Below are 26772 nucleotides of genomic sequence, written 5' to 3'. Positions count from 1 at the left end.
GCAGGCTGTACATTCCAGCAGGCAATGTGTATACAGCTGCATTGATCTACTCCAGGCACATCCAACTCTATAGAGATGCAATCTACTCCCAGTATGATAAAACTGGCAGTGATCTACCCACTGGAACATAGCGCTGGGGGCGGGGCATGTAACGATCGCTCAGGAGCAACCAGATAATCTCTTTTCTCACTCCCACGATCATAGAATCATAGAGTTGGAAGAGACCACGAGGGCCATCCAGTCCAACTCCCTGCCAAGCAGGAAACACCATCAAAGCATTCTTGACATATACCTGTCAAGCCGCTGCTTAAAGACCTCCAAAGACGGAGACTCCACCACACTCCTTGGCAGCAAATTCCACTGCCAAACAGCTCTTACTGTCAGGAAGTTCTTCCTAATGTTTAGGTGGAATCTTCTTTCTTGTAGTTTGAATCCATTGCTCTGTGTCCGCTTCTCTGGAGCAGCAGAAAACAACCTTTCTCCCTCCTCTATATGACATCCTTGTATATATTTGAACATGGCTATCATATCACCCCTTAACCTTCTCTTCTCCAGGCTCAACATACCCAGCTCCCTAAGCCGTTCCTCGATCTGGAGAACCCTGGCGATCTACCTGGCGATCGCAGTCGACTGGTTCAACATTGCTGGTCTACTTGGTGTGACACATGGTGTTAGTTGCATTAGTTTGAGTGGACAGTGGACAGAAGCCAGGCAGAGTGGTGACGAGCAGTGAGAGGGCTGAGCTGTTTCTGCCTGGCACCTCCAAACTGGCATTTTACTCTCTGAGATCCAATGGAGTGTGCTGTCCCATCACTGGACTCCAGATGTGGTCCTGCTACACACATGTTGTCGGATTCCTTTCCCCGCTGCATGTCAAACAAGATGAACTGCCTGCTGTTGGTTCTCTGACTGGCTGACCAAATGCGACCTAAACTAAACTATTCATTCTGCAGGGGATGCAGCAAAATTATGACTCACACCACGGAGTTACTCAATCACGGGACAGGAACAGTGTAATTACACAGCTAGTAGAATCTTTGATCTGCCATTGCTGAACAGATGTCTGAGCCCACACAGTCAGCTCTAGGCTTGGAGCCATACTAGGACGTTGACGCAGCTTGGGCCCTTTCAGTCTGACTGCGAGTGCTCTGTTTATGGAGATATATATAAATATTAGTGTTCCTAAAAAATAAATGCTGACTCTCCACCATTTCTGTGCAAAGGGGCTTCAAAAGCCACTGTTGCTAAGGTTCCTCATCTAATTTGCAGAAATGGTGGAATTATCTCCCCATCCCTTTAATACCACCTCCAATCTCTAAGGAAAGTGAGATCTGGATAACTCTGTTTTCATCTCTTACAGTGGGTAACTGCAAAAATAATTGTGTCACCATCTCTTAACCAAGCTAAACCAAAAGTATGTTCTGGGCATGTGAAGCAACCACAATATTCATTTTGTATCTGTATCTAGCAATGTGAAGGAGCCTGATCTGTTTCAGATCTGCTCTGTGTTGTTCTGGTTTGATGTTTGGGTCCAAATCTGACCTGTTAAGTCCAAAGCTCTGTTTAGCCCCCATTGACTAGAACGGGAAATCTAAAAGCGGCTATGACTTCTTTTCACACAAGTGGATGTAATTTGTAGGCCAAATAGCCCCTCCAGAATGGATCAAGTCTACCAAAGTTCAAACAGATCCATCCAGGGGTTTCCATGCAGGGAACATTTAAGGTGGTTTGTTGTTTGTTTGTTGTCTGAAAGAAAGAAAGTATTTAACTGTTTTGTTTTATTCCAGAATTGCAGGCACAGTTCCCACTTCTGAAGTTCTCATACAAGGTCAGACTACCATTTTCAGGTGGGAAAACAAAAAAATCACATTCCCTCCTCTAATTTGATTGGGGCAATCCATTTGAGAAATGGGGGCATGAGGACAGTTAAGCAATCTGTCAAAGTTTGGACAAATAGGTCCAGGGGCTATCATGCTAGGTGATTTTATCTTGTTATAACAACATGGAAAAGTCACTGGTTTTTCTCCCCACCTCCTAGAAGTATCCCCCTTGAAGAAAAAAGAGAGGGCACTATGATTTCTGATGGTTTGTTAGGAAAAGGGATTATTTTCTTAGAACCCAATGGTCTAACTCTACTGCTTATGCCCTGTTCTTGCATGTTTACTTCAACATTCCTCCTCCAAATCACTGACAGCGAAGTGCACTGGGAAAATAATTCACTGATTAAAAGATAATCAAAATGTCCATCAAAATGAAATATCCCCCATCTCCCCTCTCCTATATATTCCCTCTTCTCTCAAGTGCTAGACATTTACCATTCAACTTGATTTCATTTTTCAGGAAAAGAGGAAAGGAAAGGAAAGTCATGCACATAACTTTTGGGGGATGGAGGAACCGAGGCAACAGAACTACTTCCTTGGGGATTCCCTAATTCACCTGTTAATAGCCTGATCTAACTCAGGAGTATGAAATCATGACTTGAATCACCCTGATTTGCCTCATTACTCGAGGTGCACACAGAGCCAATGCAGAGCCAATCCAGAACCCTATTATTCCCTGCTGAAAAGCTAATGAATTCATCAATGGGAATTTTATTGAATGGGTATTTTCTCCACCGTGGATCCCAAACATTCACCAGTTTTCAAGTGGGGGGGGGGAATTAAGGCTGCAATTCTATGCACACTTACAACCCATAAAATACAACAGGACAATCCTGAATAGACATACTTAAAAATGCCCTGCAAGGCTGTTTGCACAAACAACTCTGAGGCCTTTTGACCCTGGATGTATGTGTATCAAAGCAACGGCTACACTTTGTATGCACATTCACATAAACCTAAAGGGAGTAACAAGAGGGAACATCAAAGAACCAATGATTCATTCACTTGGAGTAAAATGAAGGTACTCTAAAAGTTAGGATCAAATTAACTGATCTCGATATATAAGTCTATGGACATTAATTTTCCCTATACAGTAGAGATATTACAGGGTTTATACTTATTCCACGTGCCAGTGAGTGGGAGAGAAAATGTGTGCCCTGGTGTTTGGGGCTTTGTGGCTACCATAGCATTTGAAAACAAAAGGGCATGTTGGTTGCCAGAGAAATGTCCTTGGTTCTTTATATAAATTAATGGCAGCTGGGGTGGACAGACTGGTGCATCTGTCCATTTCGGTTTCTCCCACTTTCTCACTTATTCAATTTTAAGGGCAGTTTGGTGCATCCTTTCAGAAAATGTGAACCCGGTAGGCTTGCATTAACATAAGAAACAAACTGAAGCAGGCCTAGCCTGGGGATGGGACTCCAAGATGTTAGCACCCTACAGAGAGGTAATATGTGAATTAGGTTGGGGAGTGGGGACAATAAAATAGAGCAAGATTCCCTTCTCTCCTATGCCCTCCCCCATTTGGTCACTGATTGTCAGGCAAAGAAAATGAAGTGTGTCTGGGGGTTGAGGTCAACTTGCAAGGGGAGTTTTTGGAGACAGCAGGCTGGCAGGACTGAGATGAGGTGTTTTGAGTCCTCAGACTGGCTCTGCAAAAAAAGAAGAAGTAAGGTGTCTCATTTTTCTTTCCAGGAGAACTCGGTTAATTTCCAAATTAATCTAAGCAGAGCTTTGGGGAAATCACTTATCTCCATGAAAGTCTGTGGAAAACTCTGCATTCACTGCGCTTCATACAAAATTGGGATTATTTGAAGAGCGGGGGGAATAACAAAGGAGGATTCTTAACTCATTGGTTCCATTTCAGAAGCAGGCACAGGCAATTTGTAACTCCCCAAACCCAGGGAGAAATTCAGACAAGGAGAAATTTCAGAAGCACGTAAAAGATTTTTCAACAGGTGCCCTCTAGGAGGAGCTAGAGAATAAAGAATCTTTCCACGCCTGCAGTCCTAAACTTTTTATATATACAAAAACAAAGCAAAGAGGCAGATGTGCTTCCTATTAAAGTAAATTTCTGGACTACAAAGTCCGTTGAGATGAGGACGTCTGGCTGGTTGAGAATGTCAAGTCATGCTTCAGGGCCTTGTAGAGATCCACAAAGGATTCAGCCCACGTGTCTTTCTGGTGACCTTGGGACTGAGCTGCCCTATAGGCTGTGTAGACCATGGTCAACACCGTCCTTTCGAAATCTTCTTTCTTTAGCACCCCAGGGTGGCCCAGCAGCCTGGCATTCAGTCGGCGAATGTCCGTGATGCTTTTAGGGATGACGTCGTTGCAGAGAGTGTCAAATGCAGTCGCCTTCCTCATGGAAGCCAGCTCCTCATCTTTGACAGAGATCTTCAGGTTGCCGTTGATCTGCAGCTCACTTAGAAGAAGCTGGGGCAGAAACACACAGAGGGGGAATGAGGCGGAGATGCCGCAAAAGATGGCAGGTGGGCAACTGTACTTTGGAGCGGTGCCTTCCAAGCAAAACGTGGCTCATTTGCTGTTTGGGAGAACCCAGCCAGCCTCCCACAGGAACAATGCATAACATTTAGGTTAAATTTAGATTGTTTTTATTGCAACGTAAAGCAGACAAAGGGACTGATTAGTTTAAAAAATCAAATGGCAGGAGGCAGGTCAGCGGCCCTTATAGCTGTAGTCCATCACCCAGCTGTGTCTGAGACCAAGTTCTTCTGAAGCCAGCATCTAGCCCACCATCTACTTGGTCTGGGATTTCTGTTAAAATGTTGCTTTGGGACAGGGCCACGGAACCTGTGGCTTTTCACGTGTTGTTGGACTTCAATTCCCATCAGCCCCTGCCAGCATAGCCAATAGCCATACCCCCAAAGATCTTGGAATCCCCAGACCGGGACGTGTGTCTTCCCACCCAGGCTCCTGCATGAGTCACGGCACCCAAAATGGTCGCCATGATCTCGCGTGAGAAAATGGGATGTCCTGTTTTTTCCGGGACATTTGCAGGCTGTGAGGGATGATGGTTCCCCGTTCCTGCTTGATGGTGACAACTTTAAGCATGCTTATTGGATTCAGCAATGAAGCTATGGATTGACAGTGACAACTCTACACTTCTATGATTCTAGTTACAGGTAGGTAGCCGTGTTGGTCTAAGTCGAAGCAAAATTTAAAAAAATCCTTCAGTAGCACCTTAAAGACCAACTAAGTTTTTATTTTGGTATGAGCTTTTGTGTGCATGCACAGGAAAGCTCATACCAAAATAAAAACTTAGTTGGTCTTTAAGGTGCTACTGAAGGAATTTTTTTATTTTGCTTCTATCATTCTGTGATTCTATATTTGATGTGGGAGAGAGCCTTTCCATATGCCTTGTTCCTCAATCACAGTAAACTGATTCTTCGGAGTTTTTCCCCTAATGCCCGTAACTTTATTTCAGCAGCGAGGATGGCTGCTCTTAAACATGAGAGCAAGAGCCTGCAAATAAATGCCATGACATCTCTCCGCCAGTAGCATAGAGCATGGTAGGGCACGGTAGGGCCCTCTGAGCAGGTGAGTCACTGCTAGTTACTGAGAGGAGGAGGATGGGTGAGACAGCAGGAAGGCAGCATGGTGCAAACACACTGGCAGGAGCAAAAGGTTGGCTTTGCCTGTGCATTTGTGCTGTGCCACCTTCCCTCCCACCTCACCCCTCCCCTTCGTAAACAGCAGTGAGTCAACAAGTGTTTCTGTCCCACCAGGCTATCCGACACCGCTCTGCACCAAGCTCCTTATCCTCTGTGCTGCCTTGAAGATATTATTATACAGTATCTGGTATATTTCTACACAGAAAGATGGTTCTCTGGTGTATACTGAACCTCGAACAGAAGGTCCACATCATCCTGAGACTTCTGAAGCACTGGGTTGAGGAGAGCTGCCGAAGACCTCTTCACTCGCTGAGCAGATGGGAAGAGCATCGCTGGGGAGGAAGGGAGAGATAAGAAAGAAGCTGTTGCGCTCACTGTGCAGCTGCCCCCGCTACCCACCCCACCCTGGCAGGGCTGCTGTTTTTCAGAGCTTCTGCTCATCAGGAAGAAACACAGCCTTTCATTTAAACCATACCTTTTGAACTTCTGCCCGGCATTGATAAATAAACTGGTACCTGAGCTCTGACAAGCCTTGGCTCAAACTGAAATAATTGCTCCCTTCTTAGCCATTCTGTTCCTTCGTTCTAACACCATATTTCAATACTTTCCTTCTTGTTCTAATGGGGAAGATTATTCAGTCTGAGGCCCAAATTCCCCTCTGAGCACAAGGCATTATGGGAGTTCAAGGACACATTCCTGCCAGGCAAAAACACTTGGTATGTGTAACAAGAGGCATTGAGGGGTGTGCTTGAGGAGAGGGGGTGTGGCCGGTGGAGAATTCTGAGGGCCAAATGGAGAAGGCAGGGGGCCACATTCACTCCATCCAGGCCTGAGGTTCCTCACCCCTGCTAATTGGAGCACAGTAAGAACATATGAACATAATGTTCTGCTGAATCAGGCCAATGGCCCATCTAGTCTAGCATCTTGTTCTCACAGTGGCCAACCAGATGCCTGAAGGAAGCCCACATCAGGACCCGAGCGAAAGAGCCCTCCCCCTTCCACCCAGCAGTTTCAAACAGCTGGCATTCAGAAGCATGACTGCCTTTCAGCCTGGAGGCAGAGTGTGGTCGTCATGGCTACTGGCTGTCAACAGCCTTATCCTCCATGAATTTCTCCAATCCTCTTTTAAAGGTAAAGGTAAAGGTAAAGGGACCCCTGACCATTAGGTCCTGTCGCGGACGACTCTGGGGTTGCAGTGCTCATCTCGCTTTATTGGCCGAGGGAGCCGGCGTACAGCTTCCAGGTCATGTGGCCAGCATGACTAAGCTGCTTCTGGCGAACCAGAGCAGCACATGGAAATGCCGTTTACCTTCCCGCTGGAGTGGTACCTATTTATCTACTTGCACTTTGACGTGCTTTCGAACTGCTAGGTGGGCAGGAGCAGGGACCGAGCAACAGGAGCTCACTCTGTCACGGGGATTCGAACCGCCGACCTGCATGTAAGCATTCTGGTTCTGGGATGGAAACATGTCTCACCTGATCCCAATTATATAGGACTGCATCTATGCAGCAGCATCCTAATGTCAATCAACCTTCCCCCCAACTAGTCCATGCCGTGTGTTCTGCAAATAATGGTCATTGGCGACTGAGGCTGGTGGGAGTTCTAGTCCATAGTATCTGGAGGGCACCAGGTTGAGAAAAATGGAGACCATGTCAAGGGAGTTGTATGGCTCTATCCCAATTTATTAAAAGTAAAGGGACCCCTGACCATTAGGTCCAGTCGCGTTATTGGCCGAGGGAGCCAGCGTACAGCTTCCAGGTCATGTGGCCAGCATGACAAAACCGTTTCTGGCATACCACAGCAGCACACGGAAACGCCATTTACCTTCCCGCTGCACTTCGACGTGCTTTTGAACTGCTAGGTTGGCAGGAGCTGGGACCGAGCAATGGGAGCTGACCCCGTTGCGGGGATTCGAACCGCCAACCTTCTGATCGGCAAGCCCTAGCCTCTGTGGTTTAACCTACAGCGCCCGCGTCCCTTAATCCTCTTATAGTGCCATCCAAATTGATGGCCATCTCTATCTCCTGTGGGATTTTGCCCATTGTTTCAACCCTTTGGACCCACTCTATGGGGGTGAGATCTTTAAATCAGAAGTCCTTTTTATTATTATTCTTCATATATCTGGTTGGCCACTGAGAAAACAGGATGCTGGACTAGAAAGACTTCAGGTTGATCAATGCCCTTCCGTCCCCCACACCATGTCACCCTCACAATGTCCCTGCGAGGAAGGGGGTTGCAATCCAGGCCTCCATTTCTCCTCCTCCATTCCTTTTAGGTTCTGCTCTCATTTGCATTCCCTTCCCTCCAGCCTAAGCTGCAGCACCTTTCACACAATGTTCTGCCTTGAAATCTTGAAGTGTTAATTGCTTGGTAATTAAAACTTCAATCACCCAGCAGTTACAATGTTTATTTGCTAAACAACCGCTGGCAGGGATCCAGGCTACGATGATCAAATTAATAACTTTTAAAGCACCGTTCTTTGGGGAGCATAGCTCATGGAAAGGTCTATTCCCGAGGGATAGATGAATTAATCCATGACTAAGGGCTCAGACAGATTTCCTTTCATGCCACCGTTTCCAGACCCTCAAGTGTTTCTGTTTTCCAGGGACAGCCCCGGATTTACAGAAGCCATCCCAGTTTCTGATTTGATCCTGGAATTGTTGAGTATTCCCTGGCTCTCTAATCATTTATGGCTTTTATTTTATTGCCGCCAAAAGACGATCTTGAAAACCTCGTGCCCTTCCATCCCAGGCCACTGGGCACGTTAAGACTTCCATCTCCTCCCATTTATGCACGTGGTTTCTTGTTTTGTTAGCTTGCTCTTCCATAGGGTTTACTCAGTAAATGCATCATCACCAAATGCCAGTGATTCATTTTGCAAATTCTACAAAGCCAAAAACGGCCTTGAGATGGAGAAAGATGTGCCACCAGTATTTGGCACAGTGTTTATAAAACCATGCAGAAACGTTTCTGCTGACTCGGCTTCCCCCTACACCAATGCAGAACGGTGACACTTGTTCCGTATCAGAGAATAGGATGGCAGGATTAATGCAATTTGCCACCTCCATCTTCTTCCCCCGGAGGAGTTTATGCAAAACAATTATTTCATCTCAACATGCACTAATTTATTTTAATGATGCCTCCGACTCGCATCATGTACAGTAATTGTGACTGCTAGGGAGACAGGAGATCCCTCATCCAGTTTAGGACTGGATTTCAAAATACACTGAATTGGGAAACTCTCAGCACAATTAATGCTCTGCTTTGCTTTTGACCACATCAATGAGTCCAAAGAGGGGGGTCTTGCTGTCTGGGCAGCCCAGGACCTCCACACACGGTGCTCATGATTGCATCCCAGAGAGGTCACTTTAGTGCTGCTATTGCAGCAAAAACAATGTGGGAGGTAGCAGTTACTGTGACTTGCAATGGCTTTCCAGGATCTCCAGCATATAGTCTTTCCCATCACCAGCTGCTAATCCCTATGTTAATTGGGGAGGGCAGGGACTGAACCTGGCTGGGCCCTTCTGCTGCGCCCTGATCCCACTGCTTCTTGGTGGTTTTCTACCAATATTTTAACCAGATGTTTGTTTGTTTTTTAATTTTTTTAAATAAGATCTTTATTAATTCATTTTAAAAACAATACAGAAAAGAAATACAAATCATAGCAAATGATCCACTCAAAGAAAAAGCATAATATATATAAAAAATTAACTTCCAAACTATAACACATCGCTTGACTTTAAATTATTTCACATCGCTTGCGTTACTATCCTTCTAAAAAAAAAGAGCACTTTATATATATCCTTCTTATCAATTTTCTTCTAAACTCCCCTGCGACCATCTAATCTAAACAGATCACAAGTTCTGTTTTTATATCTTTTTTCTTAAAATATTCCTCTACATATTCCCATTCTTTTTTGGACCTCTGTTTCGGTATATTCCTAATTGCAGCGGTCATTCTGGCCAAATTCATAAATTCAATTAATTTTATCTGCCACTCTTGGATTGTGAGTACCTCTTCTTTCCCCCCACTTTTGGCCTATCAGCAATCTTGCCGCGGCACATGCAAAGAGAAAGATATTTTTTCTATCTTCTGGTAATTTTCAGGTATCAGACTTAGCAAGAAATATTGTGGGGTTTTTTAAAAAAGTGATCCTTAACATCTTCTTCAATTCTTCATAGATTTCCCCCCAAAATTTGTTAATTTTTATACATCTCCACCAACAATGTAAATAATCACCCACCTTATTTTGGCATTTCCAACAATTACTTGCTTCATTCTTATATATCTTATATATACACAATACAATATTTTAACCAGATGTGTGACCCTCTAGGTGTTGTTGAACAACCTCCCTCAGTCATGCTAACTGATGCGGTTCAGAGTTCAAGAGCATCCAGATAAGCCATAAGTTCCACATCCTTACTATCAGGAATGTCTGCCTGATAGGCAGATCGAACAAGCCCACTAAAGTAGGGATGGGGAACCTACTGACACTTACACTGGTGGACTCCAACTCCCATCAATCCCATCCAACATGGCCAATGACTGGGAGTGATGGGATTTTTTGTTGTTGTTGTTTAGTCGTTTAGTCGTGTCCGACTCTTCGTGACCCCACGGACCATAGCACGCCAGGCACTCCTGTCTTCCACTGCCTCCTGCAGTTTGGTCAAACTCATGTTCGTAGCTTCGAGAACACTGTCCAACCATCTTGTCCTCTGACGTCCCCTTCTCCTAGTGCCCTCAATCTTTCCCAACATCAGGGTCTTTTCCAGGGAGTCTTCTCTTCTCATGAGGTGGCCAAAGTATTGGAGCCTCAGCTTCACGATCTGTCCTTCCAGGGAGCACTCAGGGCTGATTTCCTTAAGAATGGATAGGTTTGATCTTCTTGCAGTCCATGGGACTCTCAAGAGTCTCCTCCAGCACCATAATTCAAAAGCATCAATTCTTCGGCGATCAGCCTTCTTTATGGTCCAGCTCTCACTTCCATACATCACTACTGGGAAAACCATAGCTTTAACTATACGGACCTTTGTCGGCAAGGTGATGTCTCTGCTTTTTAAGATGCTGTCTAGGTTTGTCATTGCTTTTCTCCCAAGAAGCAGGCGTCTTTTAATTTCGTGACTGCTGTCACCATCTGCAGTGATCAAGGAGCCCAAGAGTCTAGCAATATCAGGTGTAGCTTGCACGATAACCTAGACCAGTTCTGCTGGTTCTGGTTTGTTTCTTTTTACTATGGAAGGAGGTGGTCAGTGGGCGAAGGCATGGTGGGCGCTTTCAATTCGAAAGCAAGCCAGCAGTTCATCCTGCTGCAGCCACTGCCAGCCCGCTGCTGTGCTGTGCGCCACGTGAATCTGCAAATGGCCCTGGGAAATTGCTTAATTCAAGGTGCACTGGCTTTGCTGCCTGCCAGGCACGCAGCGAAAGAAGACAAGCAGTGGGAAACCAGCATGAAAGAGGACAAGTGCCCACTCTTCCTGGTGGGCATCACATAGAGATGCTGGTTGCATCAGCCAGTACTTTTAGGTGGGGGCTGTTGACATGGCCTCCACTATTTGTGTTGGCACGGTGACAGACTCTGACCATTGCAAATTCCAATGCAAACTGCTTTTAACTGCACCTCCTGGATGAGAATGTAAGGATCCACTGGATTTTCCACATCTCTAAATGTTGCAGTATGGCACCCCAAAATACATACATTTTCTTTTTCTTATATGGGAGAAAGGACAGTTGATTTTCACTCCCATGGGGAAGATAAATCTACCTTCCACTCTCAGCACTAGGTGGTCAGCACTCTGGCAGTGATCTCACTGGTATTATGTACACCCATCTGTCATAGATTATAGACATTTTGCTGGGGTGCCTCTAGACTGCCACTATTTTGCAGGAAGGATTCATCCACACAAAACTTTAGTTTTCCACACTCAAAATAGATAATCTTGCTCTCTTGCTCTAGCACAACAAATCCACTTTCAAAAAGAATCAGGTTTCTTTGCAGTTTGGAGAATGACAGGGGCATGCACTGAAAAGTATGGAATGACTGAATGACCAATAAGCAAATCTTGCAAGCAAATCAAGATGAATGAAGGGCAAATGCTCATTGCCAGAGGTAGGCAACCTAAGGCCCGGGGGCTGGATGCGGCCCAATCACCTTCTAAATCCAGCATGTTTTTACATGAGTAGAATGTGTCCTTTTATTTAAAATGCATCTCTGGGATATTTGTGAGGCATAGGAATTCGTTCATTTTGTTTTTCAAAATATAGTCCGGCCCACCACATGGTCTGAGGGATGGTGGACCGGCCCATGGCTCAAAAAGGTTGCTGACCCCTGCTCATTGCTCAAAGCAAACAAATCAGAACAAATGCTCAATGAATACTGTGTATAATCTCATCTCTGCTTAAGCCTTGTGCAAGCAAATCGGAATGAATGCTCGATGAACAGGGTGTCTGGAGCAGGAAGCTAGTCATATATTTTAGAAAGGCAATTGTTTTGCTTAGAAGTTAATGCTTCTAAGAAACAGAATGTAAGAACTGGTCCTGACTGGTAAAAACGTGCTTATATGTCTGCTGATACTGCCAGGGCAGGCATTGGGGGCAGAAACCCAGGAACCAAGTCAGCAGAATGGGCAAGAGGGTCCTCTGAATGCAACAGGGCTGGTGTGCCAGGGACAATGGGAGCTGTAGTCCAGAAAGATCTGGAGGCCCATAGGTTCCCCATCCCTAATCTAAAGAGAGGCCATTAAGCCCAGAGTCTCAAATTACCTAAGTTGCTATTAGATGAAGTGATCATGCAATATCCTTTCATAGGATGGAGAATGGAAGAGGGAGGGAGAGAATTATCCCGCATACTTCCCAAAATTCAATCACAGCTGCAATTTGTAGAATACTTTGAAATCTGAAGGTGCAGGCCCCAACTCCACTTACCTGGGCCTAAGCCCGACTGAATTACGTAGGATTGTGCTGCAAATCCTTTGAAACAGTCAGCACGGGTGTATGCAAAATTGTTTCACTGTAAGGAATTCATTCCAAGCAGGTGGAAACACTTGACATCATGGGGCTGTTTGGCTCAGCAGATGAGCCCCGCCCTCATGGAATTAAGGGTGGGGTGCCCCATTTTCCAGGAAGTCTAGAAAGGAAAACCAAACCCCACCAAATGATTTCTTCAGAGAACAAGACATAAAGCCAGACTTCAGACAGAGGACAAGCAATCTCTCCAAATGCTGCTCACATTACAATGTTCTCTGCTCTTTTCCTCTTAAAGAAGGTGAGGCCCTGGCAATGAGCCTAATGGCTAAGAGCCCTCAGGCTCTCGTGCGTCTGGCAAAAAATTGCCATTAGGTGGGTTTGAGAAAGGGAGTGGTCAGCAGCCTAGGCTATTGCGGGTGGAATCACTCCCTCTTCTCCCTCTAGAAGGAGGAGGGGCAGATTTTATGCTGCAAAAGGAGTCTACTGTCCAGCTGTTTATATGAATTCAACTCTTTCATAATCTTAGAAAGCAGTACTCTTATTTAAAAATGAATCGGAATAATAGCTGGTCTGTGGAACTTTGCTGAGTGCCCATTCTAGCTGGGCAAGATTTGTTTTTTTTATTCTTGGGGCAGAGCTGTGGAAAAGATAGTCATAACCTCAGGCAAGCTAAAAGTGTCAACCTGTAGACAAGAATCTTCTGTATTTGCATTTATGTGGAATTAGAGGTATTGGGTTTGATCCAGACTGATCTGGGGTTAAAAGGTAAAGGGACCCCTGACCATTAGGTCCAGTCGTGACCGACTCTGGGGTTGCGGTGCTCATCTCGCATTATTGGCTGAGGGAGCCAGCGTACAGCTTCCGGTCATGTGGCCAGAGCAGCACACGGAAACGCCGTTTACCTTCCCGCCTGTCAGGGGGACTCCCTACAGGGAGACCCCCCCCCCCCGTCATCCTGACCAGCACTTTGCCCAGTGACAGCACAAGCAGCGAGTTGGGAGGAGGGAATGAGGAATGGAGCGGTTTGGAGAGAGGGCTCAGTGAGGTGTCTGAGCCCTGGCAATGCTATGGAGAACAGAGCGTGAAAGAAGGGCTCAGGGGCATGTCAGAGCCCTGGCACTGCTCTGGTCGAGGGTCAGCGGATGAGGGGCTCAGTGAGACGTCGGAGCCCAGGCGCCGCCCCAGCCAGCAAGAGGGGAGACCTCTCCTTCCGACGCCCAAATTGAGGCGCGCGCCCACACGTAGGGCAAAGGGGTGGCGTTTTGGGGTGCCCAGGTTTTTATGCTGGCCAAAAAGCAGGCGGCAGCCATTGCCAGGTTCTGAATAGGACTAGGTGGTCATGTTTTCGGTTATCTCTGCACTGTAAATAGTATGCACAATAAAACTCTTAAAGACAGTGCGGACTGGAGCGTCTTTACTCGAGAGTAGCCGCAACAATCCCCTGACACCGCCGGAGCAGTACCTATTTATCTACTTGCACTTTGACGTGCTTTCGAACTGCGGGGATTTGAATCGCCAACCTTCTGATCAGCAAGCCCTAGCCCCTGTGGTTTAACCCACAGCGCCACCCGTGTCCCTGGTGTTAGATCTGGGGTTAGATCCAGACTAAAAGTGCAGGCCTAACTCTGTCCACTCAGAGGTAATTCCTACTGAATTCAGTGGGGTGGGTGATCTTATTCCCAGGTGGTTTTTAAGCAGAGGTTGGATGGCCATCTGTCATGGATGCTTTAGTTGAGATTCCTGCATTGCAGGGGTTTGGCCTAGAATGTTCCTCCGGGTCCCCTACAACTCTAAAAAATTATGATTCTATGATTCAGGTAGGGATGAGTAAATCTGACTGTTATGTACTGAGCTGAATCCTAGAACAATAGGATTCAGAATCAGCGGGAGCTACCCAATCCAACTCCAGGTGGAAGTGAATCCGCAACCTGATTGGCCTGCTGGAGCAGCCAATCAGGCGGCTGGCAGAAGTGAATCTGCTACCTGATTGGCCTGTAGGAGCAGCCAATCAGGCTGCAGGCAAAAGTCAATCCACAATATAATTGGCCCACAGGTGTAGCCCTGAAGTAGCCAATCACGCAAGGCCCATTGTGTAAATAATGTATATAAGCAGATGGTTTTGGGAAAAGAGCCATTCGTCTTCTCTTCTCCTCCTTGATGACTATGAGCTGAATAAAGAGCATGAAATTCACTCTTGACTCCGAGTATATTTCACTGGCGACGAAGGTGGGATCCTGCTGAGCTGACCGCCACCACGCACTGCACCGCAGCACCGCCACCTGCTGCACCGCTGCATCGCACCGTGCATCCAGGCTTCAGCTCCAGGACCCAAGGAACCCAGAATGGCAACCGACAGCAGCTTCTCGCCATTCAAACCAGCATCAGGAGACTGGGAAGGGTACGCCGCCCGTTTCAACTTCCTCCTGCAAGCGAAAGAAGTCACCAACGATGCCATGAAGAGGGCGACATTCTTCAGCGTCTGTGGAGAGGAGACGTTTGAAATCGCCCGGGCTCTCCTTGCACCTAGAGATGTCGCTACCGTCTCTTACAAAACAATAATGGAACGGCTGAAGGAGCACTTCTCACCACAGCCCTCGGTGGTAGCTTGCCGAAATGCCTTCTACGCAAAACGGCAAGCCCCGGGGGAAACCATAACTGGGTTTGTGACCTCCCTCCGCCAAGCCGCCCGGTTATGCAACTTCTCAGAATTGGAGAACATGCTTCGTGACCGCCTCGTCGGTGGCCTGAGGGACGAGATGTTGCAACGACGCCTCTACGCCAAAAAAGACCTCACGTTCCAGATTGCTCTGGAGGAAGCCCTGGCAACCGAAGCCGCCGAGAGGTCAACGCAAGAGGCACGACCGGCCCCGCCATCCCAACCGAGGGTCTACCACGAAGACCTCACCGACGAATCCGAATATGACAGGGAGGAAGTACACCGAGTACAGCGGCGCACTCAAGCAGCACACACACCACAGCAGCCTCGACGAGAAGGAGGGAACTGTGCAAGCTGCGGGGAGAACCACGAGAGGAGGACCTGTCGTTTCTGCAACGCAGAGTACAGGCAGTGCAGAAAATTGGGACACATCGCCCGGGTGTGTCGGGCTCGACTCACCCGTCGACAAGCATCAGATGACCGACCCAGGAGCCCCAGGTCACACGGCACCATGCACCAAGGCAACTCGACGGAGATCACGGACTACCAGGTATTCCAGTTGCCCCATCCCAGCACAGAGAAAATTTATATAGAGGTACAGATAGAGGGAGCCCCATGCCGCATGGAGCTGGACACGGGTTCAACTCTATCCATAATCTCGGCCCGAACATTAAGGGAACTGTGCCCTAATGGGGGTCCCAAACTAAGGCCGGCCCCATTCACCCTCCGGGACTTCCAGAAACGTAAGGTCCCTACTATGGGGGTGGGGACCTTCAGGGTGCAATATCGAGGGCGAAAGCAACAATTGGACTTGCTGGTAGTTAAGGGCCCCTACGTTAGCTTACTGGGACTGGCATGGTTTGGACCTCTGGGGCTAGCCGTTACCGGGGTGAACCGCACTAGCTTACAAGTGGACGTGGACACCATATGCAAAGAGTTTCCAGGGGTTTTTGATGGGGCATTGGGACGATATACAGGACCCCCCATTGCCCTACAGCTAGACCCCGCTGTACGACCCATCAGGCACAAGGCCCGCCGGGTCCCGTTTGCCCTGAAACCCCGCATAGACGAGGAATTGGACCGGCTCGTGGAGCAAGGAGTGCTGGAGCCGGTGCCCAACGCCCCCTGGGAAACTCCAATTGTCACACCCGTCAAGCCTAACGGTTCGGTCCGCATCTGTGCAGACTACAAATGCACCATAAACAAGGCTCTCACGGCCCATGCATACCCAGTGCCAGTGGTCAGCCATGTCCTCGCCACCCTGGCTGGGTCAAAAATCTTTGGCAAACTGGACTTGGCCCAAGCGTATCAACAGTTGCCTGTGGACGAAGCCACAGCAGAGGCTCAGACGATTGTGACGCACAGAGGGGCATTCAGAGTAAAGCGGCTGCAATTTGGCGTTAGCGTGGCACCAGGCATATTCCAGAATCTAATGGACTCTCTCCTTAAAGGGATTCCTGGTGTCACCCCCTTCTTCGATGATGTACTGATCGCCGGGCCCACACCAGAGGAATTTGAGGACCGCCTCCGCTCCGTCCTGCACCGTTTCCAGACGGCGGGCCTCAAGGTGAAGCGGGAAAAGTGTTTACTGGGAGTGCCGCAGGTGGACTTTCTGGGATTTAAGGTGGACGCAGAAGGGGTCCATCCAACCGGTGACAAGGTACGGGCCATTTGTGAGGCCCCAGCGCCCAAGAGCAAGCCCGAACTTCAGTCATTCTTGGGACTATTGAACTTTTACCATGCCTTCCTTCCCCATAAGGCAGCGGTAGCGGAGCCCCTACACAGACTCCTAGATAAAAGGGCCCCTTGGGTGTGGGGCCAGCGACAAAGGGCCGCATTCCAGGCAGTCAAGGACTTGCTCGTCTCGAACTCGGTCTTAGCACACTTCGACGAGAGGCTGCCAGTGGTGCTGGCATGCGACGCCTCTCCCTATGGCATCGGCGCTGTCCTGGGACACCAACTCCCGGATGGAAGAGAGGTGCCGGTGGCATACTTCTCCCAGACGCTTGCTGCAGCCGAACGAAACTACTCACAGATTGACAAGGAGGGTCTGGCAATCGTGAAGGGCGTAAAAAAATTCCATGATTTCTTGTACGGGCGGCCCTTTACCATAGTGACTGACCACAAGCCGTTGCTTGGCCTGTTTGCCCCTGAGAAGCAGACCCCCCAAGTGTTGTCTCCACGTGTCCTCAGGTGGTCAATTTTCCTTGCCGGCTACCAGTATGCACTAATCCACCGCCCTGGGAAGGCGATGGGCCACGCAGACGCCCTCAGCAGGCTACCACTACCAGAAACAGGCCCCGACCCAGCGCCTGCGCAAGAGGTTATGACCCTGGAGCTGCTTCCCGACCGACCCATTCAGGCACAAGAAGTTGCGCACCATTCCACAAAAGATAGGGTCATCTCCCGGGTCCTGGACTGGGTGTGGCGAGGATGGCCCAGCAGCAGCCCCGGGCCAGAATTCGCTGGCTACACAAACCGCAAACATGAACTGTCGGCCCACAAGGGGTGCCTGTTATGGGGAAGCAGGGTTGTTGTTCCCCAGCCCCTCCGCAAAAGGGTCCTCACAGCCCTACACGAGACACACCCAGGGGTAGTGAGGATGAAGGCCCTTGCCAGGAGTTATGTGTGGTGGCCGGGGATTGACAGAGAGATAGAGGCCTGGGTCCAACACTGCCAGACCTGCCAAGAATCCCGCCCGGATCCCCCAAGGGCCCCAGTCCAGCCCTGGGAGTCCGCCCGACATCCATGGTCACGCTTGCACGTGGACTTCGCTGGCCCCTTCCAGGGAAAAACATTCTTCATAGTGGTGGATTCCTACACCAAATGGCTGGAGGTCGCACTGGTACCATCCACTTCTACGGCGGCAGCCATCCGGGTACTACGTAAGCTGTTTGCGACCCACGGGCTCCCTGACACCCTCGTCTCGGACAATGGAACCGCATTCACGTCAGAGGAGTTCCAGACCTTCACAGTGCAGAACGCCATCCGCCACATCCGCTCAGCACCATTCCACCCTGCCACCAATGGCCAAGCGGAGCGCATGGTGCGGACCACCAAGGACAGCCTCCGCCGCATGACACAAGGGGACTGGGAATACCGCCTTGCCGCATTTCTTCTAGCACAGCACAGCACCCCAAGCACAACGACGGGCCGGAGCCCAGCTGAATTACTAATGGGCCGGCGCCTTGCAACTAGACTGGACCGACTTCACCCCGACAGAGCTCAGGATGAGGTAGTGGTGGGGAAAGGCAGGAACCCCCGGACATTTGTGGCCCAGGACCCAGTGTATGCAAAGAATTTTGGGGCAGGCCCAGCATGGGTACCCGCCACAGTCACCAAGGTGACCGGTCCCGTGTCGTACGAGGTACTAACGGAAGGGGGGCAATGTTGGCGCCGCCACTGCGACCAGATACGGCGACGATTCCCAGGAGGAACCCGGGAGGAGAGCGGGACAGAGGGTTCCCAAGGGGACAGCAGGGCAGTGAGGCCTGCAGAGCGAGAGGGGTGGGCAGAGGAAGCAGAAGCAGTAGGCACAGAGGGGCGCCCCGAGGCTGGAAGGACACCGGAACCAGAGCTACAACCTAGTGGTTCAGTGGCGCCAGACCAGACAGCCCCGGCACAGCCAGCAGCCTCGGAACACGAGCCAGAACCAGAACCCCTGACCAAGGAACACCCCAGGCCACAACGCACACGGAGGCGGCCAGCAGACCTTGGGGACTACGAATGCAACTTCCCGGGCAGGACTGGAACTTAGAGGGGAGGGGTGTTATGTACTGAGCTGAATCCTAGAACAATAGGATTCAGAATCAGCGGGAGCTACCCAATCCAACTCCAGGTGGAAGTGAATCCGCAACCTGATTGGCCTGCTGGAGCAGCCAATCAGGCGGCTGGCAGAAGTGAATCTGCTACCTGATTGGCCTGTAGGAGCAGCCAATCAGGCTGCAGGCAAAAGTCAATCCACAATATAATTGGCCCACAGGTGTAGCCCTGAAGTAGCCAATCACGCAAGGCCCATTGTGTAAATAATGTATATAAGCAGATGGTTTTGGGAAAAGAGCCATTCGTCTTCTCTTCTCCTCCTTGATGACTATGAGCTGAATAAAGAGCATGAAATTCACTCTTGACTCCGAGTATATTTCACTGACAATCATCTTGGCACATAAAGATGGGCAAATCTGACAATTTAGGTTGCTCCCTGTCTCATCTTTTTCCAATCCTCCACATTTCCACATCAGTTTGCAATTTTTAAAAAAGCCTTTGTGAAAATTCATCCGCATTTTAGTGCAAACCTAGTCCAGATATCCACTGCTTTGACTGCATTTTTGCCTAATGTAACATTTTTGCAAAGCTTCAGGATGCTTGAACCAGCTGAATGGTTGGTTGGGATAGAGATGGCCTGCGAAAAAGCAGCTGCTTTTTGAGATTTTATTCCTTTTCCTAGGGACACTGAGAAGGAGGCTAAAACCTTGACATTTGGCAACCCTAGCCAGGATTGGCAGACAAGTCGTTCCAAAAATATCTACCACATCTCTGTGGTTATTTCATGCTGCACTTATTCACAATGAACCCTATAAATGTTAATAATTAGCTGGCTCTGCCGTGTGCAAGCAACCCATTTTTTCAGATGTCAATGACCGCATAGTCCTCATTCCATGGAGAATGCTGCATATTGCTCATTACAGACATCTGTCCTTAATACATCTTGCCCTGATTCAACTGACAATGGATAATTATTGTTTGTTTACAGCTTCTTGGGGGAGGGGGGAGCCACCCAGAGGAAGAAATAATTTTTTTTAAGTGTTCAAATTAGTGCTGCCTCAAATTTTGGCCCCTAAAAAAAATGGGGGATAATAATCACCCGCCCACCCCTTCCCCACACTACACTGCAACCAAGCCACGATGTCTCATTTATTCAGCAAGAAGCTTGAAATAAAAAACTGTGCCCAGTTCTGGGCACTGCACTTTGAGAAGGACATAGAGCAGGGGCTGATGGGAGAGGTAATCCAACAACATCTGGGTGGGGGTCACAAGCTCCCCATCTTTGATGTAGAAAAAGTGGTCCAAAGGAGGTCAACAAAGATGGAAATTGGAAAACAAGTCCTGTGAAGAAAAGAGGTAAAGGAGCTCAACACACTTTGGATACCTGAATCATAGAGTCATAAAGTTGGAAGGGATCCCTAAGGATCATCTAGTCCAGGCATCCCCAAACTGCGGCCCTCCAGATGTTTTGGCCTTCAACTCCCATGATCCCTAGCTAACAGGACCAGTGGTCAGGGAAGATGGGATTTGTAGTCCAAAACATCTGGAGCGCTGAAGTTTGGGGATGCCTGATCTAGTCCCAACCCTCCAAAGGATTCCACCTAGAAGGAGAGCAAAGACTTGCTTGTTTTCCGTTGCCCCAGGGAACAGAGCATGATCTAAGGAGCTTAAATTCCAGCATGACAGATTTCAGCTGAGCAGTAAGATAACAGTAAAAAGCAGTATGGAGAATGGAACCAATTGCTCAGCAATAGGGATAGGGGGTGAAATTTGATTGAGTTTGCATTGAAAGGGGAACCTCCAGATCTGCATTCTCTGAGACAATATGTGAACACAGTTCACAGGGGAAAGTGCATACAAAAATATTTATATTAGGAGAAATTTGCATGGAAAAGGTGAAGAATTTCCATGAAGGCTAAATCCGCCCCCCCCAACCCCACAAAGTGATATGGAAGTGAGGAGAAGTGAATTTTAAGATTGGAAAAATGAAAATCGGAGGGGGAAATGAAGCTGATAGAGTTGCCTGTCTCTAGCTATTGAGTGTAAATGAGTGTACCCCTCTCTCCTTATGCTGGTCTATGGCCATAATAAAGATTTGTTGTTGTTGAGTGTGTGTGTGTGTGTGTGTGTGTGGACTCTCCCTCATTGGAGGTCTTCAAGTGGAATGGCGCCAGGGAGAGGCTGTGGTCCTCTAGATGTTGTTGGACTCCAACATTCACAAGTCCCAACCAGCATGACCAATGGACAAGAATGGTGGAAGCTGCCAGTGCTTTTTTTCTTTTAAAAAAAATGTTTAGGGGTACTCTCATTTTGACTCAAGAAAACCACCACTTTATTGTTCGGGGGAAATAAATACAGTAAATGGACAAAAGTACAAAGATTCACAAAATGTTTAGGGGTATGCGTACCCCTGTGTACCCCCAGGGAAAAAACACACTGGAAGTTGCCTTCTAGTGACACCTAAAGGGTGTCATCTCATCTCTCTTGGGTGCATTTCCTGCAACAAGCAGGGGGTTGGACTAGATGACCCTATAAAACTCTATAATTCTATGGACAGATTTGTTCCAAAATATCCAAATCAGGCAAGGGCTTTCTCTTTTTTAATTTATTTATTTTTTAATGACAAATTAAACTTGTCCTGTAAGCCAAAGTTCTCTCGAAAACCTGTGGATTTGGGGGCAGTCCCAACAATCTTGGCTAAGAAGTGTTTTTCTTCTCCATTACAGACAGTGCAATCAAAGCAAACACAGACCCAGTGCCAAATAACAGCGGAGAGATGAAACAGGTTAGGACATTATTACAGACTTCTTCTTTTTTCATTTTAGCCACATGGACCTCAAAGTAACCCATGAACTTAGCTTTCCCTGTTACCCAGTGGTGTTTAAAGGACTCCTGGTAAAATGCCATCTGGAATATGCTAATTTACAAGTATAGATGCCTTTCTGCACCTCAAGGTAACTGGGGTCTTGATGGCAGTGAAGTGTGATCAGTTGCAGTGTGATCAGCTGCCTATAAGCAACATTTTACTTTAAAAGGTGCGGAAGGGGAAGCAATCAGGGTCCTGCCCCCCCCCTTAACAATGCCCCCCCTCTATTAATCACCAGCAAAATGAACCAGATATTGTCATATTCCATAACAAGCTCTAAACATTTCCAGGGAGCTTTTTCGAACGCAGTGGAACATTTTGATCCCAGCAGAAACGAAAAGGGAAACTCCCATTAGTTAAATATCCAGTTCTCTAAGGGGAATCTGAGGACACAGAAGCACATCCAGCTGAAATTCATCTGCTTCCCAATGGACATCTCCGGATGTGCCTGTTCATGCAGACAGGGTCAGGCATTCCTATCTGGGGGCCACCAGTTCTTGCACATGAGTAGAGATGGATCCGGCCCCCTGGATTATACAGTCAAGAAGTTCGCCGGGTGACCTTGGGCCTGTTGCTCTCAGGCCAACCTACCTGAGAGTTGTTGTGAGGATGAAATGGGGAGGAAGAAAACTACGCATGCCCCCTTGTGCTTTTTGGAGAAAGGGTGGGATATGAATGTATTACAAATAAAGAATATAGCACCATGCAGGAGGGTAACTGCCAAGCGCACCACAACTCTTGTGAAGGCCACCCTTGCCATCACTGCTGTGCACTCAGGAAGGGAAGTGGAACCTCAGTTCCAGGGGCCAAATGTGGCCCTTGGGACTCTCCCCAGCTCACACACATCACTGCCCTGACTCTGCATCCTCCATGAAATTGTGGGGAGCGGTTGGCCTGACCAGCCTGTGACCTTGGACTCTGATCCTGCTTTTGGCTTAACTGGATGGCATACCCTCCAACATCTTGCTGATCAAAACCAGGATGCTCATATATATATTTTTGCCCCCCGAGTTCTCGCGGGAGCCAGCTGACTTACACTATATCGCTGGACCAAAAAAAGGGACATTCCGGGATACAATCAGAAGCCAGGATGGCGTCTGTCATTCCGAGATGTCCTGCTGAAATCGAGATGGTTGAGAGGTGTGGGATGGTGTGGTGGGTGGGTGGGTGTAGAAACCAGCCTGTTCTACAAAGGGGGAACTGACCATTGTTGCCCTGCCCACTTTTGCATCTGGCCCCACCCACCACCACCATGGGCCCCTGGAAAAAAGGCCCAGAAAGAAATGCAGCCCTTAGGCTGAAAATGGTTTCCCATCCCTGCACTCAAGTATAAGAGCCCCGACTGCTGGATCTCCTTCCCCCGTTCAGAATTGCTTGGCACAAAAACTGGCTGTCTGCCAGTGAGTCACCAAAAGAGCCATTGGTGGAGCCAAAGCTAAGTAGGCTAGCCCCCAGCAGGCTCTCCAAATTGGGTCATGGCCATCCAACTCGGATGGAGAACACTGACTGGTGTGTTAAGCAGCAGGGTTCCTGCGTATCACTTATTGCCTTTCTACACATGTGGCTGGCCTGACTGACTTCTGGATCACCTAGAAAGGAATGTAGATCTAAGTGTTGCTACAGATTTTTTTTTTTTTACAGGTACTGTATGTGATGGTCCAGAAATAAACGATAAATTGCAAGAACTCAGGCCAAAAGAAGATGGATTTCAAATAAATCTTCACAAGGTTTGTACAGTATAAGCAATTTAACTCTTTATTTTGAAAACAGAATGTAAGTTTTATGTAAGGTTAGTTACTCTCAGATATACCTGTTATGTTCATTTAAACATAGTCTCTGTCTTTTACATATGATAAAACTTTATGTTTAGAGATCTGAATGAATTTTTATTATAAGGAGAATTATTCTAAGATTCATTTCAAATTTCTTAATATTCCAGCTGACGAAGAATAGTCAAACAGGGCCTTGTCCTGATTTTTACTGGAATTTACCTTTATTTGCCTTCAATATTGGGATTGATTCCTATTTAAACTCCACATGACATCAATAAAACCTTGTGAAGATTTATTTGAAATCCATCTTCTTTTGGCCTGAGTTCTTGCAATTTATCGTTTATTTCTGGACTTTCCCAAGAACTCCAATTTCTACTGTATGTGATGGTAACAAGCCAGGTTGAACCTGGATTAAGTAAAATCTTCTCATTCCGACATCTCCACTTTCAATAGTAAAAAAGTATTGTCCATTTTTAAACTCCCATTGGCTTTTAAAATTCCCAGAAGAACTCCAGAAGCTTTCTATGCTATAGTTGATTATTTTAAGGTGCGATGTATCAGTGCCATGAGACATTGTTATGTGGCAGATGAATGGACGCACAGAGGCAAGGCTCGGGAGGTTGTACACCATAATCAAGAGTCATTTTGGCTACCTGGAGCAAATGCCTTTGGCGCTATGCTATCATGTTCAGAAGTAAGTCAACTTTTCTTATCGGAACTGATAGCAACAAGCAGCACAGCAGGATAAGCTTTGAGGAGCACCAAATGATTCTGTTGGTTTGCCGGAAAACAATACATTCTGTTCCACCACTTTGCATGTAAGCATTCTGGTTCTGGGGTGGAAACATGTCCCACCTGATCCCAATTACATAGGACTGCATCCATGCAGCAGCATCCTAATGTCAATCAACCTTCCCCCCAACTAGTCCATGCCGTATGTTCTGCAAATAATGGTCATTGGCGGCTGAGGCTGGTGGGAGTTCTAGTCCATGGTATCTGGAGGGCACCAGGTTGAGAAAAATGGAGACCACGTCAAGGGAGTTGTATGGCTCTATCCCAATTTATTAAAAGTAAAGGGACCCCTGACCATTAAGTCCAGTCGTGACCGACTCTGGGTTTGCGGCGCTCATCTCGCGTTATTGGCCGAGGGGGCCGGCGTACAGCTTCCAGGTCATGTGGCCAGCATGACAAAGCTGCTTCTGGCGAACCAGAGCAGCACATGGAAACACTGTTTACCTTCCCACTGTAGCGGTACCTATTTATCTACTTGCACTTTGATGTGCTTTCGAACTGCTAGGTTGGCAGGAGCAGGGACCAAACAACAGGAGGTCACCCTGTCAGGGGGATTCGAACCGCCGACCTTCTCATTGGCAAGCCCTAGGCTCTGTGGTTTAACCCACAGCGCCACCCGCGTCCCTGTTTAGCACTGCCTTTTAGCAATCCCAATTTAGCAATGCCTTTTTTCTGCGCTCACACCTAGGTGGTGACATCTCCACTTTCAATAGTAAAAAATATTATCCATTTTAAAACTCCCTTTTAAAATTCCCAGAAGAACTCCAGAAGCTTTCTGGAGTCCTCCTTTGGGACAGCCCAAGTATATCAGCAAGTGAATGTATTAGATGGAGTACAAGGTCTGCCACACCAGTGCCCACAACAGGAGCCATTCTGGAGTCTGGTGTCATCAAATGGGGGCAATGCTATAGTCGATCATTTTAAGGTGCAATGTATCAGTGCCATTGCCTTTCTTTCTGCGCTCACACCTAGGTGGTGACATAGGATGAAGCTACTGTATAGGGAAGTTGCTTCTAAGCTGCTGCGGTAATATACGAATAGAGGTGGATGAATAATATACACTCCTCTTTTAAGGAATGCTGTTACTTAGCTTTCTTAAGATGAGATGAGGCCCAGAGCTGGGTTTAAAGGCACATGGCACAGAGACCCCTTGCTGAAGCCAAGCGGTTCTGGCTCTGGTTTTGCAAGCTTGTTTGAGATCAATAAAAGAATGGTGACTTATATACATATAATAAATAATGGTGGCAGCCGGGTGCGTGTGAAGTTAAGCTGAAATAAAAGTAGCACACTAACATTTCTTTAAAAGAGGAATCAACCGTTCTTCTTTAATTTCCCTTTACATTGCGAGAGAAAGCAGAGCTCAAGATAGGATTCCACCGCAATGTGTTTCAAATCAGCCCGGCTCGAATGCATAGCTGCAGGTGGTTGAGCATAGAAAAAAAAATCAGTTCAAGTCTTCGGCTTGCAGGGTTTCTGTTTGTGTGAACAGTCCATGTAAAAACATATGAGACCAATTAGTAGTGTTCGTTTACAGGACTTAATTCCAGATAGGGACCCTTTGGTTCCAATGTCCACCTTTTACAGCTGGAAGAGAATCTATGTTAAAGTTGTTGGGGTTTTTTGCAAGAGAAAAACAGGAGGCTGTTGTATGAAGTGGATGGGAATAGACGAACATAAGCAAACAAACAAATAAGCATACCACTCTCAAGAGCTGGTAGAGGGAGATGGGGAGAGGAAGCCCTCAATTGATCTCTCCTGTGCAACACCTCTGTTTCTCTGCTGTAAGCAATTTATATTTATAACTCTTACCTCGGTTCCACCTGGGAGGCACAGTGGCATGAGCATTGTAATATAACAATAGCAGCAGCAGCGTCTTCAAGTGCATCCTTGATTGTCCAAAAATAGTGCCCTAGCTGTGCCTGTAGGCTAGGCCTTTCTTCCCAACCTTCTCCTTGTATCTGTAACAGCCAGCAAATTCTTATCCTCTTCCCTCCTGGTAGCAGGAAAAACTTGCTGAGCGCAATTTTTTCCCCCTGACAAACTAGCGGCACCTCGCCTTAAACCAAGTCTCTTTGGGATCAGGGAATTCATTTGCACAGACGGGCTCTGTTTTATATCCACATCTGGAATGACTCATGACGCATGTGAGTTTGCTGGCAGCTGTGGGGGTATATAAATATCATTACATTTTTGTATTTCAGTTCCATTCAGTAGTCAGGCCAGTTGGAATTTCCCTGTGTCAACAGACACAAGTAGCTGTATTCAGGAGCACTATTAAATCTTTAGGGTTGCAGTCTGCTATATGCATGTCCTCGTGTGCTCTTGGAGTGACATATTGGGTGCATAAATGAGGGAGTGGGTCGTGCTCATTGAGAGAATGTTCTGTGTTTCTCAGTGCCAGTTTATTTTACAGAGAACATTGGGAAAGACTTCAGCCAATC

At 47.5% G+C, this 26772-nt stretch overlaps 1 protein-coding gene across 1 annotated transcript; it reads right to left on the bottom strand.

The window, feature by feature from the left end:
- Nucleotides 1-3882: 3882 nt before the first annotated feature.
- On the bottom strand, nt 3883-26456 carry FAM180A (family with sequence similarity 180 member A). The gene is made up of 3 exons (XM_035128563.3): nt 26141-26456; nt 5747-5847; nt 3883-4316 (listed from the first exon to the last, which is right to left on the bottom strand). Exons 1-3 carry the CDS (start codon nt 26214-26216, stop codon nt 3960-3962), a joined length of 534 nt encoding a protein of 177 aa, XP_034984454.1. The 5' UTR covers nt 26217-26456; the 3' UTR covers nt 3883-3959.
- Nucleotides 26457-26772: the final 316 nt, after the last annotated feature.

Source organism: Zootoca vivipara, chromosome 9 (genome assembly GCF_965207765.1).
Source record: "Zootoca vivipara chromosome 9, rZooViv2.hap1.1, whole genome shotgun sequence".
Taxonomy (NCBI): Eukaryota; Metazoa; Chordata; class Lepidosauria; order Squamata; family Lacertidae; genus Zootoca; species Zootoca vivipara.
The sequence above is the reverse complement of the archived record's forward strand: the minus strand, read 5'-3'. Positions and strand labels throughout refer to the sequence as shown.

Excerpts from the sequence above, each read along its gene's own strand:
- FAM180A (XM_035128563.3), bottom strand. The coding sequence starts at position 26,216 with ATGCACTTGAAGACGCTGCTGCTGCTATTGTTATATTACAATGCTCAT. Across the intron at positions 5,848-26,140 it reads GCCTCCCAGGTGGAACCGAG|CGATGCTCTTCCCATCTGCT; the intron begins GTAAGAGTTATA and ends CTTCCTCCCCAG. Across the intron at positions 4,317-5,746 it reads ATGTGGACCTTCTGTTCGAG|CTTCTTCTAAGTGAGCTGCA; the intron begins GTTCAGTATACA and ends TTTCTGCCCCAG.